Source organism: Eumetopias jubatus, unplaced genomic scaffold, assembly GCF_037043125.1.
Source record: "Eumetopias jubatus isolate StellerSeaLion01/CBP00866 unplaced genomic scaffold, mEumJub1_p1.0 scaffold_16, whole genome shotgun sequence".
Lineage (NCBI taxonomy): Eukaryota > Metazoa > Chordata > Mammalia > Carnivora > Otariidae > Eumetopias > Eumetopias jubatus.
In genome coordinates this window covers 88,337,159-88,363,514 of record NW_028274822.1, presented here as the reverse complement: position 1 = coordinate 88,363,514, position 26,356 = coordinate 88,337,159, and the positions used below count along the sequence as shown (strand labels likewise).

General features: G+C 57.5%; 1 protein-coding gene across 12 annotated transcripts in view; it reads left to right on the top strand.

Annotated features, from left to right (window-relative positions):
- NCOR2 (nuclear receptor corepressor 2) overlaps positions 1 to 26,356 on the top strand; it is a 182,412-nt gene that overhangs the window by 73,209 nt on the left and 82,847 nt on the right. For 9 of the 12 annotated variants that reach the window (XM_088019534.1, XM_088019532.1, XM_088019533.1 and 6 more), the window contains exons 8-14: positions 4 to 56; positions 9,786 to 9,852; positions 16,070 to 16,242; positions 17,212 to 17,305; positions 19,884 to 20,062; positions 23,413 to 23,467; positions 25,803 to 25,901. In XM_088019534.1, the coding sequence (XP_087875660.1) occupies positions 4 to 56; positions 9,786 to 9,852; positions 16,070 to 16,242; positions 17,212 to 17,305; positions 19,884 to 20,062; positions 23,413 to 23,467; positions 25,803 to 25,901 (720 nt within the window). The remainder of the gene's footprint in view (positions 1 to 3; positions 57 to 9,785; positions 9,853 to 16,069; positions 16,243 to 17,211; positions 17,306 to 19,883; positions 20,063 to 23,412; positions 23,468 to 25,802; positions 25,902 to 26,356) is intronic. The other 3 variants (XM_028092423.2, XM_028092422.2, XM_088019535.1) reach the window with 1 other exon arrangement.

The following is a 26,356-nucleotide window of genomic DNA, read 5'->3' as shown; positions in this document are numbered from 1 at the left end:
CAGCCATTGTACAACCAGCCCTCCGACACCAGGCAGTATCATGAGAACATCAAAATGTGAGTACTTGTGGGCAGCTGTGCAGACGTGTGGCCTGGCGGGACAGGCTGTCCGGCCTCAGAGATCGGGGCTGGGATGTGGGTTCTCAGTTCCCAAAAGGGCTCCCAGGCAGGGCCAGGTGCCAGAGGAAGGGGAAGGAGGGGGAGTTGGGGCAAGAATTCTGGGCCAGGTAAGGCTGAGGTTGGGGTCAGAGTAGGCCTGGGGCACGGAGGAGCGGAGGAGCAGTCCCATGAAGCCCTGGGACACAGACCCTCAGCTGGGGGGGGCGGGCGAGGACACGCATGCCCAGCGCTGGAGGCACTGAGGTGGAGGGCTGCGAAGCCTCATCCCACTGGAGCAGGCAGAAGCTGTTTGGGTGGAAAGTGAGCTCAAGGTGATGGGGGGCGCCCCTGGGACAGGTGGGGCCTGGGGTTTGGGCTCTGATGTAAGCGTACTTGGGAGGGTCCCACACTCCACTCAGGGGGGTCCCTCTGTGGCATAGCCCAGTGTGGAGCAGCTGTGAGCACTAATCCAGGCCAGGAGGCTTTGGGAATGGCTGGTACGGTATATCCCAATGATGGGGTCTTTTCCCAGATGGTGGCTAGGAGTGAAGAAATACCAATTCAGTGCCACGTGTAGTTGGTGTGGGCCGAGCTGGCATAATGGGGCAAGAGGATTGCGCTGGAGGCTGGTGGCTCCATGCCTTCGAGCTGGGAGAGAAGCGCTAGAGATGTGGCTGCCTGAAGAGCGTTGGCTTTGGGGGAGGGGGGAAGGATGCATTAATGGGAGCATAGTCTTCTTGGCTGAGGAGGGGATAGTACCTCATGTTGTTATCCAGGAATACAAAAGGTAAAGGGAGCTACAGACCTTGCCCCGAGAGGAACATGTGGCTGTGGGCACTGGGTGGTGTTAGGTTATAGGCAGACCCTTTGGGATGTGTTTGAACTGTTCAAGGTACATCATTGGGAGAGGGTGCAGGCATTTTTGTGTGACCTCAGAGAGCAATACTTAGCTTGTCTAGTGGGCAGTCCAGCCTGGTCTGATTGTCCAAGCTTCCCTGGGGTGGATTCACAGGGTGTACATTGCAGAGGTGAGCTCTCCATCCCTGGAGGCATGCAGACTTCCCAGTAGCTTTTAAATACCTACTGGTGTTGGTCTAGTTGACAGGCGAAGTCTTTTCTTTTGTAGTTTCTGGACTTGCATGACTGGCCCAGCTCTGGTGACCAAAACGGCCACCCCCTTGCAGCTCCCAGTGACTGACAGAGCAACCTAGAAAAGCTCTTGTTGCCGGTGAGGTCCTTGGCCCATTTAGGCTCAGGAGCACCTGCTGAGGATGCCTTACCTGCACTGCTGGCGAGTCACTCCCTGCCCACGGCTGGCAGGGGCTGCAGAGTGGCCTGTGTGTTGGGGGAGGGGTGCCCTGGGATAGTGCTAGGATTCTGTGTCTGCTGTGGCCTGTGCCCGTGTGTGGCCTTGGGGGTGTGTCCACTGCCCAGGCACCAAATCCTCCTTGACTCATCCTGGTTAATGTTCCAGTCAGGCCGCCTCAGTCCCTTCTGAGCTTTCTGGGACCTGCCTTCCCCGGGGTCACGGCTAGAAGTGAGGGAGCAAGCCCCAGATAGGGGTGGGTGAGGGCAAGGGGGGCTTCTTAGGGCCGCAGCAGCTGGTTTGGGGCTTGGTGGTAGGGTGTTTTCATCTGAGCTGGGCTGCCGGAAGCGCTCATTCATTCCTTCATTCGTTTGCTCAGCACACGTATACTGAACACCTAATATGTGCCAGCGCCTCTTCTAGGACCTGGGGATTCAGCTGTGAGCAAACCAAAGGCCCGTGCTTTCATCAAGCTCTGTCTAGCAGTGGAGACAGGAAGTGCGTTAAATAAACAAGATGATGAGAAGCGCTGTGCTCACACAGCTATCTTAAGCTCTCTGTGCTTTGATACACCTAGTCGTGTGTTCCCTTTTGGTATAACAATTTCTGTAGTAATGTCATTGTACTGAAATCTCGCACGAGTTGTTCACTAAAAAATGAGTAATACTTGAAGCTGAATAATGTGGGTGATTTTCTTTTATAAAAACAGCCGTAAAATCCAAACAAGAAAGGAAAAAGGTATCCATACGAATAATATCAGCAGTTAAGACGCTGCTATGTTTCTGTTTACGTTGAATAAAGCCATAAACTCCCTGAAACCAGTGCACCCCCGTCTTCATCAGAGAATGGCTCTGGTCTCCTAGAGTACATTCTGGCTAAGTAGGTGACTGCCTGGTGAAATGTGTTCCAAAACCAAATCACAGATGGACACGTTTAAGTTTAAAACGTAGAGATGAATAATTTTAAGATATCTTACGTAAGTGGTGAATTTTGTTAGAAAAATGTATCTGTGAGCAGATTATTTGAACTGATCTATCCTTAGAATTTTGATTTTGTTCCTAGTTTTCCATGAAAATCCTAATGACCTCTGTGTTTTTAATTTCAGTGAGATCATCCGTAAATTAGTGCATTCACTTTAAAGAACGCGATGCAGGGGCGCCTGGGTGGCTCAGTCGCTTAAGCGTCCGACTCTTGATTTCAGCTCAAGTTGTGATCTCAGGGTCATGAGATCGAGCCCCAAGTCAGGCCCCGTGCTGGGCGTGGAGCTTGCTTAAGATTCTCTCTCTTTCTCTCCCCCTCTCAGCTTGCACTCTCTCTCTCTCTCTCTCTCAAAAAAAAAAAAAAAAAAGAATACTATGCAGATGGTAGGTGGTAGGTACTTTGGGAAAGAAAAGGACGGTGGCTTTAGCCAGGGGATCTGGGCCGGACCTGACAGCAGGGGGGACCCTTGGGGGCCGAGCGGCAGCTGGCGTGTGGGCCTCCCTGGCAAGGGGAGTAGGCAGTGCAAAAGCCCTGGGGCCGGACTGACCTGGTGAGATCCTAGAGAAGGCCAGCATGGCCCGCGGGGTAGGTGAGGGAGAGAAGGTGCCAGGCAGATCACCCAGGGCTGATGAGGAGTTGGGGTCATGTTATTTATGTGTGAAGGGAGGCCAGTGATGAGGTTTATGTCGAGAAGTGATGTGTTGAGTTTTTGCTTTCAAAGCTCACTCTGGCGGCTGCAGAGAGAAAGGACTGGGGGTCAGGAGACCCTGGTGGAGGGAGCCATAGCCATCCAGGCAAGCGGTGGCAGGCCCGGGTGCTGTGGGAGCGGCCAGGGCTGTGGTGCGGAGGGGCAGGGGCAGGGAAGTCCCTTGGCTGCAAAGGTCGGGGGCGTGGGCAACTGTGGGGGCCGTGAAATGCGAGTGATGCTGGTGATGAGGGGCCACTTGAGGGCCATCAGCATCTGGCCCTGTGGCTCGCCACTTAACGCTCAGTGCCTTGGTTTCCATCTGTGAGGGTTGCCGAGGATTCCGCGAGTTACTGTCCCTGCCGTGCCGAGCTCAGTGTCCGGCATGTGGGAAGCCTTCTGTGATTTTTCTTTTTCTTACTGTTTTATCTGTGTATTCCTGTCCTTTGTTTATCCAACAAACATTTATTGAGCGCTCACTGTGTGCTAGGCTCTGTTCTGGGCCCTGGGGACACAGGAGTGGATGGGACCTGATGTTCTGTGATCTGGTGACAGCTTGAGAAGGACAGTGAGAGATCGGGCTGGGTGGGGGCGGGGCACCCTCCCACCAGGGTGCCCCCCCATCCCTGCAGCCCATTCTGTCCCCCTCCCTCCTGCTGCTGTCATTGGGCCAGGTGGGAGGTTATCCCCTCCCCAAGGACCTTGCCCTGTCACTTTAATTTCCCCGTGTGCGCACGCTGGGGCTGCACAGTTAAAGTTAATTTCACGCTTGACTTCCTGCTGCGCCGGCAATTTCAGACGTGTCGGAGTCACCTGTACCCACCTCTGCTGCTCTCCCTCCACCACCTGCGTCCTGGGGAGGTGTGGGGGCGGCTGCCCGGGCTCTGCAGGGCGCTTGCCGCGGGATCTCAGCGCCAGGTCCCAGGCTCTGAGAAGCAAGGGAAGGGGCCAGGGCCACCCCAGTGGGACTAAGTGGGCACTCCGTGGAGGGACCTGCCAGGAGAGCTCTCCAGGGAATTCAGCGCCTTCGAGAAGCGCCCCCTGCCATTCCCTGAATGGCTCTGGGGTTGGTGCCCAGGGACGGTTCCTGCTCCTGTGTGCTCTGCCGTGGCCAAGCCATTCCCTGTACGCCCTCCTCTGGGGTTACAACCCAGGCACTGGCCTTGTTCCTCTTATCTTCCCAGGGCCTGGAAGCCTGCTGGTTCCTGGGGTTCTCGCCGTTCCCCGCTTGTCTTGTCTTGATGTCCGATTTCTTCCCTCCTACTGCCTCACTTGGGGGTTGGCTGACTGGAGCCGTCAGCCCTGGAGCTGTGCAGGTGGAAAGGGCACCTGGGACCCCCAGGTTGCTATGACAGGTTTTTGTGGTCTTGCTCTGGAGGTTCAGAGACGTTAAGTAACTTTGCTAGGGTCATCCAGCCAAACTCCTAGGCCAACCGGATCTGCACACCCACCCTGTTACCTGTCCTGGGTCTCCAGTCGGGGCTCTGCCCCTTGCTAGCCTGGTGGCCTTGGGCAAGTCATTTTGCTTGCCAGTAAGCAGGTTTCAGACCATCAGCTACCCTGTCAGACAGGCTCTTCTCAAGGTGTTCAGAGCCCCGCTCAGGCAGGCTCCCTCCATCTTAATCTTCCCCAGCAATTGGGGGTCTGGCTCTCCCTGAGCGCCCCTCCTCACCCCCTCTAAATCCACCATCACCCTCACTCCCCTAGAACTCAGTGCTCTCATTTCCCTCTGCCCGCCCTATTGCTCTGCTTCTCCTAAGCCTCAGCTTAAACCTCTCTTCTTCCAGGAAGCCTCCCCTGATTGCCCCAAGTTTTTCAGCTTTAGAACCCTGTAGGTCCCAGAGCCTGGCCAGACTCTCCTCGGACCTCCACAGAGTTTCCAACCCCTTATTGCTCCCTCCTCATTTTCGTGTCCCCTCCCGGGTCCGGCACCAGATGATGAGGCCTCTGTTTCCTCACAGGTTGTGCTTTTATAGACTCTGAGTTCTCCAGGGGATGATAGATGTCCTTTGTACCCCTATAAATGCCTCTACTGGCAAACCCATCATGTTGCTGGCTTGTCAGCCCTTCTAGAGGGCTCTTATTAGAGACTGTGTTCCCTATTTTTGCCAGAAAAAAAATCACAGCAGAAAAGATTTGTCTGCCGTAAGCTATTTGCATCTCCAATACCAAAACATTCCTTGGGACAAAATAAACACTCCAAAAATGTTTGCCAGAAGAATGTGGAACAAGTGGACACCCTAAGCCAGATGTCTAGGGGATTGTGACCAGATGCATGCCTGCGGGGCCGAGAATGAAAGGTAGAGTGGGGAGGGCTGGTGGGAGGTAGTAGGGAGTGGTGGAGCCTATGGCGAACGGTGTGCTTACCGTCCTTTAAAGGGGTGGTCCAGCCTCAGCCCCCAGGCTGTGGCCATGAGGGGCTGTGCCAGACTGCCTGATCTTTTAAAAGAGGCTTTAAGTTCAGCTTTTTATGCAACACTTCTGGTTTTCGACACTGGCAGGGACTTGAGATTTTTTAGAAAGCACGGCAGTCCAAACACGACGCTCTCACGGGCTGGCCCCGCCGAGTGGACTGTGCCCATTTGCAACCTGCCGACTCGACATTTGTCCTCTTTGGCAGTCCGTGGCTGCCTCTGGGTGCCAGGCACGGTGCTTGCTTTGGAAGGAAAGTCAGATCTGCCGGGCAGAACTCCTGCCCTGCAGGAGCTGCGGTGGGAAGAGGTGGCTGCAGGAGTCACCTCTGCCCCCACGCCGTGGCTGTCCCAGGGCGCGCGGGAAAACACTGGCCTCGGCTACGTCCGCTGCCTCGGGCCACTGGGTCAGGTTACCCCAAACCGAGTGGCGGCAAACCACAGCGGCTGAGCCTCTCGCAGCTCTGGAGGCCAGCAGTCGGGAATGAAGGGGTTCTGGGGCCCTGGTCTCTCCGGGGGAGGAGCCTTCCATGCCTTTTCCAGCTTCTGTTTGCTGGCTTCCTGGGCATCCCTTGGCTTATAGACACTCCCCCGTCTCCTGTCTCTGTCTTCTCGTGTCCTCCTGCCTCTCTGTGTGTCCACCTCCAAGTCCGCACTTCACCTTTTTATAAGGACGCCACCCTCATGACTGCATACTGACTCGATGACCTCTGTAAAGACCTGGTTTCGAAATCGGGCTGTGTTCTGAGGTATGGGGGGTTGGGACTCCCAGCATCGAGGGGGGAGACACATTTCAATGCGTAACATACACCACGCCCCCTGCAAGCTCAAAAGTAAACTATTTGTTCTCACTATGGTTTCAGCATAGATGATGACCTGTTTTGGTTTTTTAAATTTGTTTAAAGATAGCTAGATTTAGGGGTCCTTGGGTGGCTCAGTCAGTTAAGCGTCTGACTCTTGATTTCCACTCAGGTCATGGTCTCAGGGTCACGAGATCGAGCCCTGTGTCAGCCTCCACGCTCAGTGAGGAGTCTGCTTGAGATTCTCTCTCTCCTTCTGCCTCTCCCTCTGCTCATGTGCTCTCTCTTTCTCTCCAAATAAATAAAATCTTTTTTTTTTTTTAAAGCTGGATTTACAGAAGAGTGGCAAAGACAGTAGAGAGAATTTCCTATATACCCTCCACCCGGCGTCCCCCAATATGAACATCTTACAGAAGTGAGACTACTCTCGTCAGGACTGAGAAAGTGACAGTGGGACAGTGCTCGGGTGCCAACCCAGAGACTTTTTTTCCCGGCTTTTCCACTCGTGTCTGTTTTCTGGTCCGGGATCTGATTGCAGGTCCTCATTTTGCACTTTGTCCTTGTGTCTCCTTGGGCTCCAAGTGACAGTTTCTCCATCTTCCCTTGATTCTCCTGACCCTTTTGAGGAGTTGTGGTGAGGGATTTGGTAGAATGTCCCTTGATATGGGTTTGCCTGGTGCTTTCTCATGAAGGGGCCAGGCGTGGATTTGAGGGAAGAACCCCACAGAGGTGAGGAGCTGCCCTTCCCCTCGGGGCCTGTCAGGTGCGCGTCTGTCTCGCCCTCCTGTGTTTGGTGCTTTCAGGGCAAGTCAAGGATCCAGCCTGCACCTCCTGCCGAGGCAATACCACAGAATGGGTGGACACAGGTCACAAATGACGGGTGACTATTTGGGGGAAGAGACCTCGATGCTATGCAGATGTCCTGTTTTCCCTCAAAGTGTGGCCAAGTCTTGTGCTGTTCCCGCATGGATCTTCTGCAGCGGTTCAGGCTGAGAAGTCCTAGCGGTGCTTTTCCGTCTCTTGCCTCGCTCATATGCTTATTAATCAGAATTCTGTTAGGAACGTTTGCTCCTTCTTCCTTATTTATTTATTCAGTCATTTATTTATATCTGTGTGGACTCGTGGATATTTATTTTGTTCTTTGGGTTACAGTCTGGTGCTGGTGTTCCTGTGGTCAGAATCGGTGCTCAGATCCTCCCGGCTTCGGCAGGCCGAAGCTCAGGCTGGGACTTGTGTACCTTTGGTCTTTTAATTTTTTTTTTTCTTCTTTTTAGCCCTTGTTTCCTTGAAGATGCTCTGGGCTGTCCTTGTGTATTCCCGCCCCAGCTCTGGAGTCAGCCACCCCTCCAGAGGGAAATGGCTTTCTTGTTGTTGGAGAATCATGTGAGGAACCAAGACCTCAGAGCTCCCGGGCTCACTGCCCAGGGCTGTCCTTGCTTCTCAGCCTTCTCAGCTCTGTGCCTCTTTTTCAAAGCCCAGACCCTTCCCTCGGCCCAAACCAAGGCCTCGTACAGCTGGCCCTGCCAGCCTCTCTCCTCTCCTCCCTCCTGCCCGCTCCCCCTCTCCCCAGTGCTCTCCAGCCACATGGGCTTTCTGTCTGTCCTTCAAGGACTCGGGAGTTTGTTCCTACCTTGGGGCCTTTGTACTTGCAGTCCTCTGCCTGGAGTTCTTTTCCCTCCGCTTCTTTCCACTGCTGATCCGGATCTTGCCTGGGGCCCTCTCTGAGGGACTTTTCTGCACCGCTGCATCTAAAATAGCTACACCCTCCCCCGCCTGGTTACTACCCCACCACCATTTAAATTTCTGAATCCAGGATTATCTGGGATTATGTTGTTTACTGTCTGTGTGACCCCTCTAAGCATCACCTCCGTGAGGGCTGGGGACTCTGCCATGCTCAAGGCCGTGTCCCCAGTGCCTAGAAGAGTGCCTGCACATAGTAGGTGCTCAGTAAACATCCGTTGAGTGACCGAGGACGTGAAAACATGATGTTATTGTGTGCATTTTTCAGATGAGGATGTTGAGGCTGGGAGGCCCTCTGAAGTTGCTGAAACACCTCATCATGGAACTAAGTGTTCTCATCTCAGCCTGTGTGACCGAGGACCCCAGTGCTCACCCTGTTGGGGACCGGCAGGGAGGTCGATGTCAGTGGGGAGGCCCCGGCTAATGCGAGGCCAGAATGACCCTGGGAAGCAGGGATTTCCCGCCGCGCCCCCGCCCCCCCCAGATCCTCCTGGAAGTGGCGTGGTGTTTCCCTGTTGGGAGGCAGAGAGTGGACAGGGCTCTGAACCCTGCTGGGGTCCATGGGGGTTTCCAGAGAGGGGATGCTGCCCACACTTGCACTGTGGCCTTTCCCTCCTAATTAAGAGGGGCTGTGCAGGCTTGTTAGAGTCCTTGGACTTGAGAGCAGGTAGTGAGGATGCCACCTTCCTGCTGGAGATCACTGGAGGTCGGGGGACGCTTGTTCGGCTGGGGACAGAGGCGTGGTGGCAGACCTTGAGGACAGCTGGCCCTGGCCGTAGGGCCCTCTGAGGTGGTGGTGTCTGTCTGCAGGGGCCTGGAGGCCGAGAGTGACTCTCCATGGGGTGCCCATGTCGGATTGTTTCCAGCCCCTTTAGCCCCCATGAGGCGTGTGTTGGGGGAACTTTGCCTGTCCATTAGGGCCTGGTCCTTTTCCTGAGGTTGGGGTCCTGGGTGGCTCCTGGAACCTCCTGGAGGCTGGATGGGGTACGGTTTGTAAGCTTTTTGTGGGGTTTGGACACTACTGGGAATATGAGGAAGCCGGGGCACCCCTCCCCAGAGAAGCTGGTGCCGCTGCATGCCTGGATTGGGGTGAGCAAGTTTGGGGTCTCCCCAGGCTCCCAGGGCCTGCCTGACCACCCCCCAGGTCCACCCAGGTGTTGGCGGTAGCACTCACTTGTGTGGGGAGGCCGTGGGGAGGGTCTGAGGGAAAGGAGGCCTCCTGAGGGGTCGCCTTGCTGGCCACTGCCTACCTGTGCTGCCCTACTTAGGTGACCTCTGCCTGCCACAGGTCGAGGGTACCTGGAGGCCAGAGTGTGCTGCTCGGTTGGAGCTGCCCGGGGTGCACCTGTCTCTGGGTGGCCATAGCTCTCAGGGTCTTGGTCTCTCTGGCCCACGTTTCTGGTCTAAAAGCTTGTGTATGTTTCGCTGTGGCTAGTTTTCCAGAAGGGATCCTGAGTGTGTGGCAGGGGATGCAGCTCAAGGGGAGGGCAGGAAGCACCGACACCCTTATCCCCCCAGGAACCCCTCTGTTGCACACCATGCTCAGTCTAAATGTGGGTTGGGGTGCCTCTTTTGGGGGAGAGGAAGAACACACATTGGCAGTTCACGGCTCCCTCTGGGGGACTGTGGGCGTCTCTCAGCTCCCCGAGATCCAATAAAGGGGCAAACTTAGGGCTTGCTCTCAGGAAACAGCTCAGTGAAGGACAGACTGTCTGAAACCCTGTAGTACTGACCTGCCCCATGTGCTGTTTTCTTCCCGCCTAGAAACCAGGCGATGCGGAAGAAGTTAATCTTGTACTTCAAGAGGAGGAACCACGCTCGGAAACAATGGGTAAGCCATCACTGGAATCTCCCCGCTTGCTCCCCTGGCCCAGGCTTCCTGGAGAGTCCAGGCAGTCCGGGCCACCTCAGGCCGTGCCCACGGGACCTCCCGGCCTGCAGCTGTCTCTGGTGTGCGTCCAGGCTGTGGAGAAAGGCCAGGGACGGCGGGGGAAACAGGAAGGGATGGCAGGTGCTTTGGGGAGGCTGGGGCTTGGGGCTCAGCTGCCCACGGAGGTCTGGGGCCTGGAATTCTGCCGCTCCTTTGCCAGCCTGGAAAGGAAGAAAGCAGTACGTTGGCCCAGAAGATGGGTTGCTTGTCGGAGGACCCGTGGGCTTTGCAGGCAGGAAGAGAGAGGTCTGTTGGAAGAGGTGCGGGGCTTGGGGGTGGGCCGTGTGCTGGCGGCAGGACTGCGGGGAGCTCCCTTAGGACGAGGTTCTCCCGCACCCAGAGGCAGCGAGGCCCCCTCGCTTGCTGCAGTGGGCAGCGGCTGCATCACGAGTCACGGGTGCGACCCCTGCGCCAGGCCACACGCTCTGGCTTCTCATCTGGGAAGCGGGCCCAAGGCGGAGAGTGTGAGGGAACACGTGCAGCTGTGGTTCAGGGTGGCTTTTACATCACTGATTCGCCAGGCGGTGGGGGGCGGGGGGGCGGGCGGTTAGGGCCCAGCCAGGGAGGGGAAGTCACTCGTTAGTACTCTTTGCACTGTGAGGGAAGATCTTTCTCTGATGAGCTTAAACAGTACAGAAATTTGTGGCTGAAAAGGTCCTTTGGTGGAGTTCAGGAGTGGTTTGATCCCGTTTTCCCTTCATTTCTATGCAGTTTTTTTCTGACTCTGCATGTTAGCACGTTGCCAGACAGGTTTCTCTGTGGGACCTGAGTTCCTGCTGCAGATCTGAGTCTTCTAGAGCCAGAGAGAGCGCTGAGCTGTCCTTTCTCAGACCATCTCACCAAAGCTCTGATTGGATCATTTGAGGGCATGGTCCCTCTGAACCCACCCTGCTCTGGCCCCAGGCCTCAGCTGGGTCCCGGAAGAGAGGAGACACTTCTGGCGCAGATGCTGGGCAGCTGGGAAGCTGGCAGGTGGCATTCGGACCCCAGAGGTTCATGGGGGTGAGAAGTGGTGGGCTTCTCACCTTTCCTTTCTTAGGTTCCTCAGACCCCTAGATTGACTGGGTGGTGACCAGAGGTGGAGTGGATGGGGCTCTTGAAAGTGGGCGTCCCATCTTATTCATTGAGTTAAATATACCGCCGGATCTGCTGTGAGCCTGCTACGCTGGCTGAGCAGAGGAGACACAGTGAGAAGTGCTGTGTGGAGGGGACACCCTGCATGTCCTGGGTGGTAACCTCGGTACAAAGGTGGGAATGACCAAGAAGGACTAGCTGTGTGGAAATCCGGAGTACCAGGCAGAGGGCACAGCAAATGCAAAGGCCCTGCGGTTGGAACCAGCTTGGGTGGGACAGGGTAGAATGTAGCAGGCAAGTCTGGAGTACTGTGCCTGAGCTGGGGGTTGCGGTCGATGTGAATGGCATGGGAGCCAGATCACCTAGACACACTTGACTCCAACCAGGGTGGAGCATTCAGACTTCATTGTAAACGCAGTGGGACTCTTAATTTGTTCTTTTAAGTGTATTCTTAATAAACAGTGTGAAGTCTGTTATGAGAAACTTCAAACAGGAAATTTGACAGAATACAGTGAACACCTATATTCCCACTGTGTAGAATCGGTCAGTGCGAACACGTCTTTGTTGCATGTGTGCGCATGTGCAAGTATGAATGTTGTTGTCGTCCAACTGGTAGGAAGTAGGTGCAGGCACCTGGACTCTTGTCCCCAAAGCCTCTGCACCCATGTCCTGAGAGGATAGGAAGTTCTGTCATCACCACACCGAAGCACGAACAGCCATTCCCTGTGGTCTTCAGCCTCGGCCACATTCATGTTCCCTGTTGCCCTGTCTGGGGATTGGGTTCATTTTGGGCAGGAGGAAGAAACTCTGAAGTACATTTTAGAAGGATCCATGTAATCGCTTGGGGGTCCCTTAAGGGGGTGGAGCGGAAAGTGGGCTTATTTAAAGATAGAGCAACTGGAGACTAATAAGAAATTTGGGGTGTCTCTGAGGCTAGGCTGAGCCCATCTTAAGAGAGACCCCAAAGCTGTAGTAGGAGGGCATTTGGAATGGTCTTGTTGTTGTTCTTCTGTAATGAACCCAAAGCCCCCGATACGTTGTTTTCAGCAAGGATTGGGAGGGGTCTTGGTCCAGATGGCCCCCCCAGACCTCAGATCTTTATGCCCTGCCCCCACTGTGAGCCAGCTCCCCTCAGACTGGGCAGCCCCACTTCTTAGAGGTTCCGGGGACCACAAGTGAGCTGTCCACAATGCCTGCACTGCTGCCTTGCCCAGAGAGCCAAGGCTTTGCCCCCAGAGGGGCACCAACATGAACCTCCCAGCCCGCCCTGCCCTTCCCTGGGAAGCTGAGCTCAGCCCCCTGGGAGGCCAGACTTGGGGGTGTGGGTGGGGGTGGTAAGGCTGTGCTGTGAATACAGGGGTTCAGGTTCGACCCACCCACCATGGCCTGCTGTGTGTGATCTGGGGAGCGCTGTCTCGCCCGGAGCCTCACTTTTCCTCCTCTTTGAAATGGGGTGGGCTGTAGTGGGTTTTGAGGCACATGATTGCTGTGGGAGGGGTTGAGGGCGGTGCCTGGTGAAGGGGGGTTTGTGTGACAGCGATGGCCTTGTGGGATGGGGCAGCCAGGAGGTATGCCCAGCGTGGAGGGTGGGTGCCCCTGTTTCTTGAGGCTGCTGTGAGTGACCACAAGCCAGGCTGCTGAAGCCAACAGAAATGTATTCTCTGATGGCTCCAGAGGCCAGGAGTTCACAGTCAAGGTGTGGGCAAAACTGTGCTGCCATCAGGCTCTAGGGTGGATCTCTTCTGCCTCTCCCAGCCCCTGGGGGCCCCAGGCATCCCTGGGCCGTGGCTGTGTCCCTCTCTGGTCTCAGCCTCTGTGTCCACAGGACCATCTCCCTGTCTCTTCTCTCACGTGGACACCTGACTACATGGTTCAGAGCTCACCCTAATCCAGGACGACCTCATCTCAAGGTGTTTTGTCAAATAAAGTCAAATAATCTACAGATTCTGGGGGTCACCCTTCAGCCCACCACAGTGGGCACTGGCTTATTTTCGGCATAGTGTGCCTATCCGCTTTCCTTGGCTTGTCCCCACCCACCTTGTCATTTGCATGCTTTTAGAGCCAGCTGAAGATTTGCTCACCCCTCTTCCATCCCCCGCACCTCCGAGTTTCCCTGTTTTCCGCATCGGGGCTTTTCCCGGACCCGCCCCAGCATCCATGACTTGCTTCTGCAACCTGAACGCTGGGTAGGCCGGGGGCGGGGAGAGTTGCAGCCTGTCACCCTCCTCATGAACACGAGGCGGGGGAGGCTGGGAGCCCTGGCGCTCAGGACAGCCCATGCGGAGAGCTTTCTGCAGGTTCCGTGAGCCGTGTCTGGCTGAGCCTGCAGGGTGCCTGTGGGAGTCATGTCCTCCCTGCGGGTCGAGAGGTGAGCTCCGGAGCTCTGGCTCCAGCTGCCCTTCCAACACTAGCCGCCTTCCCCCCTTCCCTTGACCTGAGACTGCCTTCCCCAGTGTTCAGGGAGCCCCGTCTCCCCTCGCCTCCCTGAGTGCAGAGCTGCACCATGCCACTCCCAGCAGGGCAGGAGGGTTTCAAAGCTTGGCGCTGCTGGGCGTCTGGGGGCAAATCATTTAACGTCTGCCCTCAGTTTCCTCCTCTGTTCAGTGAGGGTATTACCACCCACCTCGTTGGGTCACTGAGTGAGAGGCTGCACACGGTGTGCTCAGGGTGACGCCGGGCATACAGTGGGCACTCAAAACCGTCAGCTGCAGGCTGGCCCTGTGGTCCCTGGGGAATGGAAGGAGAACAACCATGTGCATCTGATTTCAAAATGGATCACAAAGTTACAGTAATAACAGCGTGGTGGTGGCGTAAGGACCGGCATGGAGACCCGTGGGACAGAATGGAGGAGCCTGGAATAAGCCCTCACACCTGTGGCCAGGTGATCTTTCACAAGAGGCCGAATCCGAATCCACTCAGGGAGAAAGGCTGGTCTCCTGAGCAAATGGTGCTGGGACGGCGGGTATCCACACGCAGAGTGCAGCTGGACCCCCACCTCCCGGAACTGACGCAAACACCAACTCCAAGTCCACTGAAGGCCTAAATGCAAGAACTGAAACCATAACATTCCTAGGGAGACACACAGCGCTGATGCTTCATGACCTTGGGTTTGGCAGTGGACTCTTGGGAATGACGCCAAAAACACCAGCAGCAAGGGGCAAGCAGGTGCATTGGACGTCGTCAGAGTCCCTGTCGGCTGCCACCGGGGGATCCTGGCCCCTGCTCCCGCACTAAGCGATGCCAGGCAGGGGGCTGACCTGCCTGGGCTCTGAGTCCCACCTGGTCGACAGGGATGGTGGTCGTGGCCCGTGCGGGGTTTGGGTGAGTCTGCCCGCAGGAAGGACTCTGCTCTGTGCCCGGCGCGTGACTCAGGACCGTTCAGCTGGTGTCGGGGCTGGTGGTGGGGCTGGCGAGGGTGCGCTCTGGTTGCGGGCAAGCAAGAGGTGGGGGGCGACATGTCCTCATAAGACATGCAGACGGTGGTCGCAGGGGCACGGTGGCCCTGCTCCTCGTCCTCTGCAGAGATTTGCTCCCGACACCCCACACACAGGCTTAGCTCTGCCCCAGTGTCTCGAGGGTGAGTGTGTGTGTGAACGTGAGGGGGAGATTTGCTTCTTTCCCTGATCGGTGGGTCCACCTCATGGAAACCCCGCTAAGCAGTCGTGCTCCTTGGGGAGGGCTGTCGCCTCCCGCAGTGTGTTGTCCCCAGGCACCCAGTGCAGTGGACACAGGCCCTGCGTGTCTTCTCTAGTAACTTCGTTATTTTCCTCTGCTGGTTTGGTGAACTCTTCTCCCCACCCTCCCATCTGACACATTTTCTTACTCTTGTTCAGCAGACTACAGCCTCTCCGGCAGGAGCTGTGAGGGTGGGACGGGTCCCATGCTGTGGTAGTGACAGGCTGGATGTCCTCTGCCCCAGTCCTCATGCCCAGTAGTGAGGGGTTGTCCTCACCACAGAGCCACGAACGAATGGTGTGGCGGTTGTCTGCTGCTGGAGCCATGTCCTGATCCCTGGCAGGGTCTTGGAGCAGCCCACATACATGTAGGACCCCTGGGAGCGGGGGGTCAGGTTCTGCTCCCTGTCAAAGCTGGCCCGGCCTCCCCTTGGGGACTGCTGCCCTGCTGTGTTTGTTGAAGACCAAGGTCACAGGTTGCCTTAGTCAGGCTGAAATGCAGGATGGGGTGGAGCGTCTGATCACGAGGACGAGAGAGGGGTTTTCTGATTGTGCTGAAGCATCAAGAGGGCGTTCAGGCGAGACTCCCAGACCGTGCCATCTGTCCAGCACAGCTGTTAGAGACGGGGAGATTGGGGTCTTATGGGCGGCTTATTGCTCCCCACCTGCTCAAGGTCCAGGTCACCTTGGAGTTACGGAAGCCAGGCAGCTATGTTCCTGGCTGGGTGGGGGACAAACAGTGGGTGACACTGTGGTTAGACTTGAGAGGGACTTCCTTGTCCAGGAGAGGTGATAGAGGCTCCTTCCTGGGAGCTGCTCGGGACTTCACCTAGACTCCCTGGGCCTGGGAACATGGCTGAGCTTGAGGCCAGAATGAGGAACTTTTCAGAAAAAGAGGATGCTTTCTAGGGGGCCGCCCTAAACCTGACAGATGCCCCAGAGCCTCACTGTCTAACATAATTTCCTTCCATGATGAAAATGGTCTTTGTGTGTGCTGTCCACTCCGCATGATCACCCTTCCCACTTGCAGCTATGGAGCACAAGAAATGTGTCTGGGGGGACCAGGGTCTGAATTTTAAATGTTACTTAATGTGATTTGAACTTGGTTACATGTGGCTGGTGGCTGGTGGCTGTTGCATTGGATGAGACGTTTCTAGAAGGAGGCCAGGCTGGTGGCCCAACTCCCAGGGAAGGAGGCGGCTGGGCCCTTAGGGAATTCCGCCTGTGGGTTTTCTTGGGGCCCAGGTCTCCGTGTGGCCGTGTGTGCGTCCGTGCAGAGTGGGCTGGGAGCGCAGAGTTGGGGGGCAGGGGCCTGCGTCCAGATGGAGGATGAACTGCTAATCGGTGCTCCCCGTGCTGTGCTCCCCCAGGAACAGAAGTTCTGCCAACGCTATGACCAGCTCATGGAGGCCTGGGAGAAGAAGGTGGAACGCATCGAGAACAACCCCCGGCGGCGGGCCAAGGAGAGCAAGGTGCGCGAGTACTACGAGAAGCAATTTCCTGAGATCCGCAAGCAGCGCGAGCTGCAGGAGCGCATGCAGAGGTGAGCCGGGGTCTGGGGCCTGAGTTCCTCCCTTCCTTGCTGCCTTCTTCCTCTCACCCCACCCAACACTTCTGTTCCTCCACGATGCCTCGAGGACCCGGGTCAGCAGAAGGGCCGTAGCTGGTGTGAAACGGAAAGCCCAGCAGGGTCTCCTACTGGCGACCGGGGGCCGCATGAGGTCCTTGGATTAATCACTCACAGCCTGCTTGGCCTTGATGCTTATTTGAAAACTTCAGTATGTGTCGGTGGAGCAAGCTGTCCTTCCCGCATGCCACGGGCTGCCACCTTCCAGCTTCGTTCATTTACGTGGCCTGCATGGCCCCTGGAGGTAGCTGAGCTTGAGATCCTGGGTGTGGGTCGGAGGCAAGAGGACCACCTGCTGGCTTGGGAGCTGGCTCAGGACGCTGGTCTCACGTGGCGGTCACGAGGACTGTGTGAGGTCCTGTGTAGGAGTGCCCGGGGCACAGTCGGGGCTTGGTGATGCATAGCCGTGGTTGTGTTGTTACGCGGATAGGGTGACGGGCAGTGAGCAGTGATGATGGAGCTTCCGTGCGTTCCTGGACACTCACAGTCCGCACCTCACTGAATGCCCCCTCCCAGCCCTGGGAGCTGGGGGCCACGCTATCCCCCTGTTACAAGGGGAGGAAACTGAGGCACAGGTCCTGGAGAGGTGGGGCTGGGATTTCAACAGGGATCTGTGGGGCGGGGCTTTTGGGGGCATCTTAGGAGAGAAAATGGGACGGAGCCCCTGTGGCATTCCTGGGTCAGGGTGGGGGCTCCATGCCCTCCCCGGGACCCCGCGGCCTGGGGCAGTCCCTGCGGCTACGAGAAGCCTGGCCCCTGTCCACCTTCCTTCCTGCCGCCCACACTCTGCTTCTGGGGAAGTTGTGGGCTTGGTCTGTGCTGTGGTGCCTGTTGGAGTCCCGGCTGCCCAGGGGCCGGTCCTGATTGTGTCCCTTTGGTCTCCAGCAGGGTGGGCCAGCGGGGCAGTGGGCTTTCCATGTCGGCCGCCCGCAGCGAGCACGAGGTGTCCGAGATCATCGATGGCCTCTCAGAGCAGGAGGTAAGGGCGTGGCTTGGACTGTGGCCTCGGCTTCGCTCCCCTCTGTCTCCCATCCATGGGAGTGTCGTGGCAGGAAGCAGAACTCACCCCGATGGTCGAAATCAAAGGGCTTGTCCCTGAAGCATGGGCAGAACCGGTGCAGGGTATTGAGGCCCCGGGGGAGTGGCCGTCACCTGTCTCCAAGCCTAAAGGACCAGCAGAGAAAGGGGTGTTGCCCGGCCGCGGCCGTCTGGTAGGACACGGCCAGGAGGCCACACCTGGTGCCCCAGCAGGGAGGAAGCCGGGAATACCGGCTGCACTAGCAGCTCCCGCCTTCTCCCAGTGCCTCCCATTGGCTGAGCCCCACCAGAAGCCAGCGGCAGGGGTGCCTGAGAACTGTGCTTTCTAGGTCAGCTTCTTGGTGCCCGGACTGGGGGCAGATGGACAGTCCCCTCGCAGCGACCGTCCACCAGGCTGGCGGCCTTCTGGCAGGACCCCCAGCCCTGCCAGCGCGAGTGCACTCTCTTTGTTCCCTTGGGCCCCTCCAGGGTGCCCGGACAACCAGAGTGCCGCCTGGGTGACCCTGGCGGTGGTCTTGGGGCCCAGAGACGATCAGGGGGGGTGAGGGCCATGTCGGTGCCAGCCTGGTCCGTCCTGGGTCTCGCAGGTCAAGCTTCTGACCTGCTCGGTCCCGACACCATAGCAGACGTGAGGGAGGCTCGTGAAAGGAGGGTTGCCCAGTTTTCCCTGGGGGCTTTGATCCGCCGGCAGCGCTGCTGTTCAAATCGAAATTAACTAAAAGGAGAGAAAACGAAAAGTTCAGTTCCTTGGTCAATCCGGGACATGGTGGGTGCTCAACAGCCACGTGTGGTTGGTTGGTTCGTGGCTGCCACACGGGGTGGGGTGGGCAGTGAACACCTGCATCACCGGAGCACCGCTCCAGCTGCTGATTCTCCCACCACACAGGCCCTACCCCCAGAGGTTCTGATTTAGCCAGTCCAGGGCGGAGCCCAGGACTCTCTGCATTTTTACCAAGTTACCCACATGATTTTGATGCAGGTGATTCAGACTGTGTGGCCATGAAAAGAGATCTTCTTTTTAAAAAACTTCACGTGGTACATCCCTATTCTGAACATCATTCAGTCCCCAGAAAGCAGAACTCAGCCCTTGCCCACAGTCACACCTGCGGGTTTGGTCCAGCTCCTGGCCTGCTGGGCTGTGGCTGTGTGCCCGTCCTGCAGGGGTGTGGACACCCGTTCAGTTTGCCTTGGAAGCAAGACAGGGGCGGGTGGCCTTTTCCCAAGCATGTCCTGCCTGATGGCCAGGGGCGAGTGGCATCTCAGGTGATTCAGATTCCCTAGTCCCCAGCCCCCCTGACAGAGGCCCCCCTTTCCCAGGTCCCGGCCACATGAGCACGTAGCCACCGGCCTCCCGAGACTGTTGAGGGGGTGGCAGTTGGGTGGGGTGGTGGGAAAAGGGTATTTAGGACAGAGACTTCAGCTGACTGGAGGTTCCCTGGGAGGGTAGGAAGGAGGGGTTGGGCAGGAGGAGAGGTGTCGCCCCCACCCTGTGGGGAGCTTTCGGCAGTCACGGTGCATGCCCAGGAAGACAGACCCCGAGAGGGCAGGTCAGGGGTTCCTGCCAGGGGAGAGTTCTGCCTGTGACCAGGCCCGTGGTCGGCCGTTAGTACGCATGTGGGGCAGCCGAGGACAATGGGAGAGGTGTTGGTACTGGAGGGCAGTGCCAAGTGCTGGGAGGCTTAGGCCTCCGGTGGCCGGGGTGGGGGGTAGTCCTCCCCGAGCTGGGGCTCAGGGCTGCGTGCTCCTGCCGGGAATCCCAAATGCCGAAGGAGAGGTTGGCTGTGGGAGGCCAGGCGGCGGATCTTTTGAACTAGCTGACCTTGGCCGTGCTGGGCCTTCGCCTGCCTCCTCAGATGGGTAATTAATCGCCAGTAATGGGCTGGCTGCAGAGATTTGGGGAAATGAGCCCAGCTGAGTGGTGGCTCAGAGCCTCTTAATAGCCATCTTGATGCATTATGAGCGAGTGCGCCTGACTCCTGCCGTGCATGGGGCCGGGCAGGCTAGATCCCAAGTGGGCATGCCTGAAGGAGCGGATGCCAGGGCCGGGGATGGTGGTGGGGAGGAAATGGGTCCGCGGTCTCACCGGCCCCTTTCCCTGCCCTGCGTGCCCTCGGAACCTGGACAACCGGGCCTGTCTCCCGAGCTGGTTTGGCCGCCCGGCTGGCTGAACACCCTTGCTGTCGTGTTTTATGGCACTTGAATTTCCAAAGGAAGATGCATTGCTCCCTCTCTCCCTGCAGATAAGGCCACTGCTGCTCTCCGCATTTAATTTACAACCCCGTCCACCATAAACCTGTCTGGGGCTGCCTTTAAATTCTCCCTCCCCCTGGCATTGGGCTCTTAGGATTTTCAACTCATCCTCCCCTTTCTCTGTGGCTCGGCATTTTCCCACTCTCGCTCAGAACGTGTGCGCCCTTGTCTGGGCCCGCACCGCTGGCAGGAGCCCTCCCCAGCCCGTCCCCAGGCTGCCCTCGGGAGCCCTCTGACCCGGGCCTTCCGCCTTTTCCTCTTCCCTCCAGAACCTGGAGAAGCAGATGCGCCAGCTGGCTGTGATCCCGCCGATGCTGTACGACGCTGACCAGCAGCGCATCAAGTTCATCAACATGAACGGGCTCATGGACGACCCCATGAAGGTGTACAAAGACCGCCAGGTCATGAACATGTGGAGTGAGCAGGAGAAGGAGACCTTCCGGGAGAAGTGAGTCCCGTGATGCTGGGGCACGGGCCACCGCGGCCCTCTCGGGCTTCTCCTGTCCCAGGAAGCCCTTCCTGCTGAGGCGTGGATCGGCTTCCTGGGGCCACCGTGACCAGTGACCACAAGCTGGGTGGCTCACAGCAACAGGAATTTTATCCTCACTCCACTCTGGAGGCCAGAAGTCCAAGGTCAAGGTGTGGGCAGGGTTGGTTCTTTCCGGAGGCTCTGAGGGAGCATCTGCCCCGCACCTCTCCCCCAGCCCCTGGGGGCTCCTGGCAACCTTCGTTGTTGCTTGGCTTGTAGATGCGTCGCTCCCTCCCTGCCTCTGTCCTCACGTGGTTTCCCCCGCGTGTGTCTCTGGTTTCCTCTTTTTCCATCAAGACCCCAGCTTTACTGAATACAGGGCCCACGCTAGTCCAGTGTGACTGCATCGTAACTAATCGCATCTCCAGAGAACCCGTTTCCAAATAAGGTCACATTCGGAGGTTTGGGTGGACATGAACTTTGGGGGACACTATTCAACCCAGTACGAAGCGTGAGGGCAGCCTTATGTGAAATGGGGCTGTGTGTATCGGAAGAACAAGGCCAGAGGATGTTGGAGGCTGGGCCAGAGGGCAGGGATATGAAGCTGGTGGATGGCTCTTTGGTTTTCATTTTGTCGCGCACATCCTCCATCCCACACACCGTGCAAATGCTTCTTGGATTTTGTGTGTCTGTTCCTCTTACCCCTCATAACAGCATTGCCGGGCCATCCCCATTGCACAGCTGAGGAAACAGAGGCTCAGAGAGGTTAAGACACTTACTGAAGGCCACACAGCTTACAAACGGTGGAGGCAGGATTCAGACTCCCCCATCGTCAGGGCAGGGGCTCAGCTGCAGTGGAGAGCCTTGCTGGGAAGGGAGATGGAACCAGGGACCAGGGTAGCTTCGGAAAGCAGAGGCAGGAATTGAATGCTAAGAGGTCAGGCTTGGGGCTTCTAAAAGACAAGAGCCGAAGGACTGGAGTATTTTGGGGAGACGAATGAGGAGCTGCTGGATGGATAAAACCCCTGTCCCCTCAACCAAACTGAGAAGTTGTGTACCAGGGGCCCATGCACATGCCAGGCGCAGGCCCCTGTGAGGTGGGAGGGCTTGGGAAGCTGAGGCACGAGCGGAGGCCTCAGTGCTTGGCCAGGAGGCTGCATTGGAAACAGACTGTGCCTGCTTAGCCGCTGGACCTCTGCCTCTGCCTCCGGCGAAGGCCTCACGGCCAGGGGATGAGACCCCTGTTCTCTAGCCACTTGCTGTGGGTCCAGAGTGCCTGGCGGGCCTCTGGGACGGGGATGATTCTGGGTCATGGGCAGCACAGGGGTGACGTAGCTGCACAGACACCAGGATGTGGACGTGCAGGGGGACCATCCATGAGGGTCTGGGCAGGAGAGTTGTGTTTTTTACAAAAGCTTTTGAGTATGGAAATTCTAAACCCTCTGGAAAAATAGAGGGGTGTTGTAATGAGGCCTCGAGTGCCTACCTCAGAGTGAGCAGTTTTTGGGGACTAGCTCTTCGCGGAGCGGGTCCCAGGGGCATTTGGGGTTGACTCCTCGGAGATAGGAAACCTAGTTCCTTGGGGGCTCATTTCCAGGTCCTCACAGTCACAGGTATGATCGTTTTGCCACGAGTCGAGTTCCGCGTATAAGCCGTGCTATAATTTTAGTGAAGGATCGCAGTCACGGTTGCTAAGAATCACCGTCGCCTTAGGTATCTAACTTCCCCCTGGTATGTTTGCTATTTTTATTTATTTATGCTTTCTTTAAAAAAAAGAAAAAAGGTGTTTCTGGTGTGTTTTCTGTGTTTCAGCCTTTCCGGAGAGTTCATGTTTGCTCTTTTCACCTAAGGATTTCGTTGTTAATTCAGAAGGGTAGGGGCAGGGCAGGCAGGGCTGATGTCCCCTGAGCCTCAGCTTCGTGCCCCAAGTCTTTCCGGGAGAGCTGTCCTGGTCAAGGCCTCATTTTCCACAGAACTGATGGGGCTCGGGCCTCTGGAAATCATGCGCCAGTGGCATAGAGCCCCACCACTTACTGGCTTTGTCACCTCCAGTAGCCACTTCGCCTTTCCAAGCCTCGGTTTCCAGGTCTGTGAAATGGGTACAGCAACAGTGCCTCCCTTGTTTAGCTGCTGAGAGGTGCCCAGTGGGTAGGAAGTTCTCAGTAAGTGTTGTGAGAAGATACAGCGCTCTAGGTTGGAGGGTGGTGGAAGAGGTGAGCTAGAGGGTTTCCAGGTTTGAAACCCTGTCTCCTGGGATCCCGTCTCTCCTTGGGGAAACCCCGAGGAAGGGATCTAGCGGGGGAAGGAAATGTCACTGGGGCAGGGAGAGGGGAGGAAGGCAACCCTGAAAAAAAGGGCGTTAGGCTGGCTCCAGCTTTGCAAGCTGCCTGAGGCAGGATCCCAGGCGGGGAAGCCTGCCACTCTGACTCGCGGCTTCCTACTGGAAGAGAAAAGAGGCCATTCCGGATTCTCCGGTGTCTGGTTGGAGAGAAGGGAGGGGCCCATTGGCCTCCTGCCCAGCCATCTGGAGGGCCGGGCGGAGAGCACCGGGCGCTGGCCCAGGCTCCCTTGGGGGACCTGGGGACCCCGCCTCACCAGCAGCTCCTTCTCTCCCCGGGGGGAGGCTGCGGGGCGGTGGCGCGTCGTGGGGACGGTCAGGCCGAGGTTGGGCCCCGGCCAGGGGCTCCACCCAGCATCCCTGGGGCCTCCGCGGCCATGACCCATATCTCCGCCCCCACTGCCCGCCTGCTCCTATGGCCCTGACATTTCAGCCTTGCCGAGCCTTTCCCAGTAATTCTGCCGGCTTCGCAGGAAGCCAGCTGGTGGGATGCCAGCTCCCCGCACCCCCTCCGGCGTAAGTCCTTTCTTGCCACCTCCTCGCGGGCACTCAGAGCCTGTGCTCCCAGCTCTCCCAGGGAGGCCTGCAGCTCGCCGCCTGACCCGCGGCCTGGCTGTGGGGGCCGGCGTGGGCCGGGCGAGGCCCGGCTTCCCAGACCCGGCCGGAGATAGAAACAAAGGCAGATTTTAAAAGGGGGGGAACCCCACCAAAGAGCTGCATGCAATGTCCTCATTTTTCCTGGAAGCCGCCTCCAGCAGGACAAACAAATATATTTTCAAAGGCGCTAAAACCAGTGACTCACTCCAAGGAACGCCCTCTCTTACCCTCGGCCCGCCCGCCCTTCCCACACCCCCCTGGGCTTAATTGCTCCGAGTGGGGCGGCGCCCGCCTAGCAGGGCCGCGGAGATGGCAGGCGCCCGGGTGCTCGGTGCCCGCCCAGCTGGGAAGCCCCCCGCGGCTGGGCCTCACGCCCGCCTTTCTCCTCCCACAGGTTCATGCAGCACCCCAAGAACTTCGGCCTGATCGCATCATTCTTGGAGAGGAAGGTGAGTTGCTGCCCCCAAGCCCAGCCACCAGCCCGGCAGCCCCGCCTGCCCCCCACCTCTCTGGGGTCCACTCCGGTGGGCGGCCGCTTGCCCTGGGGCAAAGGACCCTCCCTCCTTGCCCACAGAGCTTGCCCCTTGTTCTGTCAGTCCTTCCCTCCTAGCCCCCCTCCGTAGGTCCTCCTGCTCCTTCCTTTGAGAAGCAGTCGCAGGCCCCGCCCCTGCTGGCCTAGGGGGTGGAGCCTCAGGCTAGGAAAGCCCAGGAGAGCTGTGTGCACTGGCTTCCCTGGAGCCAGCTCCTCAGACGTGGCAGCGAGCGTCCTTGCAGAGTGGGCATGGGTTCTGGAAGCCATGCATGCTGTGCCCGGCGTCCCAGTTAAGGCTTTATAGGCAAGAGTGGCATTCTTTCAGGGGGCTGGCCTCTCTGGTTGTCACTGGATGCTTTCTGACGCCCCTGATGCCAGCCAGGCGTGTGGTCAGTAAGTCCCCATCCCATTTGGACAAACCTTCATGTAGAACTGCCACTTGAACCCTACCTCGCCCCCAAACCCAGCCCAAGGCACTGCCCCCTTTCGCTCCACCTCTTCCCTGGCAGGTAGACACAAAGTGTCGTGTGCACCCTTTGTTGGGCCAGGCAGTGCCTGGAGTGGGGGAAGCCAGGCCGGGTGTGGATGAGACCCTGTGTGTTGGCATCGGTGCTGGGAACCCCGGTGTCGTAGGATGGAGTAGGAAGGGCTCCAGCAAGGCTTTCCTTCTGGGGCTGCTGTCCTGGGTGTTTTATGCCACACTCCCTTGAATCAGATTTGCCAGAGATGGGGCATCTGCCCAGCTGCTGGAGGCCTCATGCTTTTCAGTTGAGGGAGGGCCATCCAGGCATGAGCCAGGCGGTTATTTTAAAGTTGTGCAGTTGTCCCTAGCATCTGCCCTTAATGAGCTGATAACCATAGAAGGAGGGAGATGGGGCGACGTAGGGAAACAGAATCTTTCCGTGCCTGAAAAACCGGCGTGGGGAAGCAAACCCTATAAATAGCCTTTCTTCTGACTTCATGATGGCTTCGTGCCGGGGGGGGGGGGGGTTGTGGACAGTCTGGGAGGCTCTAGGTCAGGGCTCCCCAGGGATGGAGGCAAGGGTTTCAGAAGCTGGTTGTTGAGCAGCATTGCTTGGGAATGGGGAATCAGAGTCTGTACCCTGGAGAGTAAACTTTATGGTGTAGTTTGGTAAGAGGCGGCTCAGGATAGGACTTAAATAGAACTTCCAGAACGGTCTGAAGCAGGGATTGCCAGTGGTGCCCCATGCCTTTGGGGACAGGGGTGTTCTGAGTGAGGCTTGGAGCAGGCTGGGAGCTCAGTGGGCCGGCCGGCCGGTGCTCGTCTGCAGGGACGGCTGCAGCTTGGAGTCAGCCCACTGTTGTCCAGCATGGAAGGAAGGCGCTCCCCTGAATTGTTCAAGGGGAAGTCAGACACCCACATTGCCCAGTTTACAAATATTGGCATCTGATAAGATGACTTTCTCAACTGCTGTGTGGGCCTCGCGTGTGGGCCAGGTTAGGGAATCCCACGTGGGAAATAACCTCTGTTCACGTGCATTCTGGAGGTGGCAAAGGCCACGAGGTTTGAGGCCCAGCCTGCCTCTGTACCCGGCAGCTTTGACGGAACAGCCCTCTGAGGCGAGCTGTCACCTGGAGTCGGCCCATGGCTGCAGGTGGCAGGCACGACCATGTTGCATCTGGTTACTTTGAGGATGCCCTCTTACTGGTCCCGTTTGGGCAAGGACGTGGTGGGATTCCAGGGAGGGCCAGTCGCTAACTCAGCAAGTGGCACCAGGGTTCAGACCCAGACGGGTGTGGAAAAGATCAGGGCAGAGAAAATCATAAATGTTCTAAGAGACGAAGAGTCACTTGGGGACGTTATAGTCCGGCTGGGTCACAAAGCTTGGAAGAGGTTACTCGGGGCCCCAGCTGTTCGGGAAGAAGGAGCTGCGCTGAGAGGAAGGAGACCCAGGCCCAGGCTGGGGCCGACTTTGAGTGTGCCCAGCTGGGAGCTGGAGGGCCTGGGGAGGGCAGGTGACTACCTCGTTATTACGGTTACAGACAGCAGCAAGGACAGTAGGACCAGGTAGCACCTCTGTAGGGGGTCCCGAGTGCTCCGTCTTCATGACTGCTCTGTGAAGTCTGTGCTCCGAGCATCCCCATTACTCAGGTGAGAAGGCACGGTGACCTGGCCAGGGTCACCCTGCTCTGCGTGGAGGAGGCAGGATTTGAACCCAGATCTCTGGCTCCTGGACCCCAGCTCTGACCACCCACACTGGACATAGCATTTTTCTCTTTCTGTCCCACAGACTGTGGCTGAGTGTGTCCTCTATTACTACCTGACCAAGAAGAATGAGAACTATAAGAGCCTGGTGAGGAGGAGCTACCGGCGCCGCGGCAAGAGCCAGGTGAGAGGCTGGCCAGGGTGCTGGCTCTTGGGACCAGTCCTTGGCATGCTCCAAGGCTGTGGGCAAGTTGGGCAGTGACCATCTGCACGTGTTGTTCTGCAGCAGGCTCCCTCAGCTTGGGCCCCCTCCGTGGTGGCCGGGAGACCCTCTCTGGGAGTATTCAGGCTACCCCAGCAGCAGAGAGGAGTACTGGGAGAAAGACCACTTCCATTCTCAGCCTGGAAAATTCTAGAACTCCTGGCTTGGTGAATCATGATCCCTGTGGTGAAAGGGTCACATCCCCAGAGCAAGGACTGGGTTCTCTGCCTGATTTGGACCGGTTAACAAGTTCAGCGTTTAAAAATATTTGTAGTTTCTTTGTGTTGTTTTTATGCATACTTGAAAACAGAAAATAGCCAGTACATCAATCTGTAGTCTGTCAGCTGTCACTGTTTAGGATGAGACCGAGGGATTAT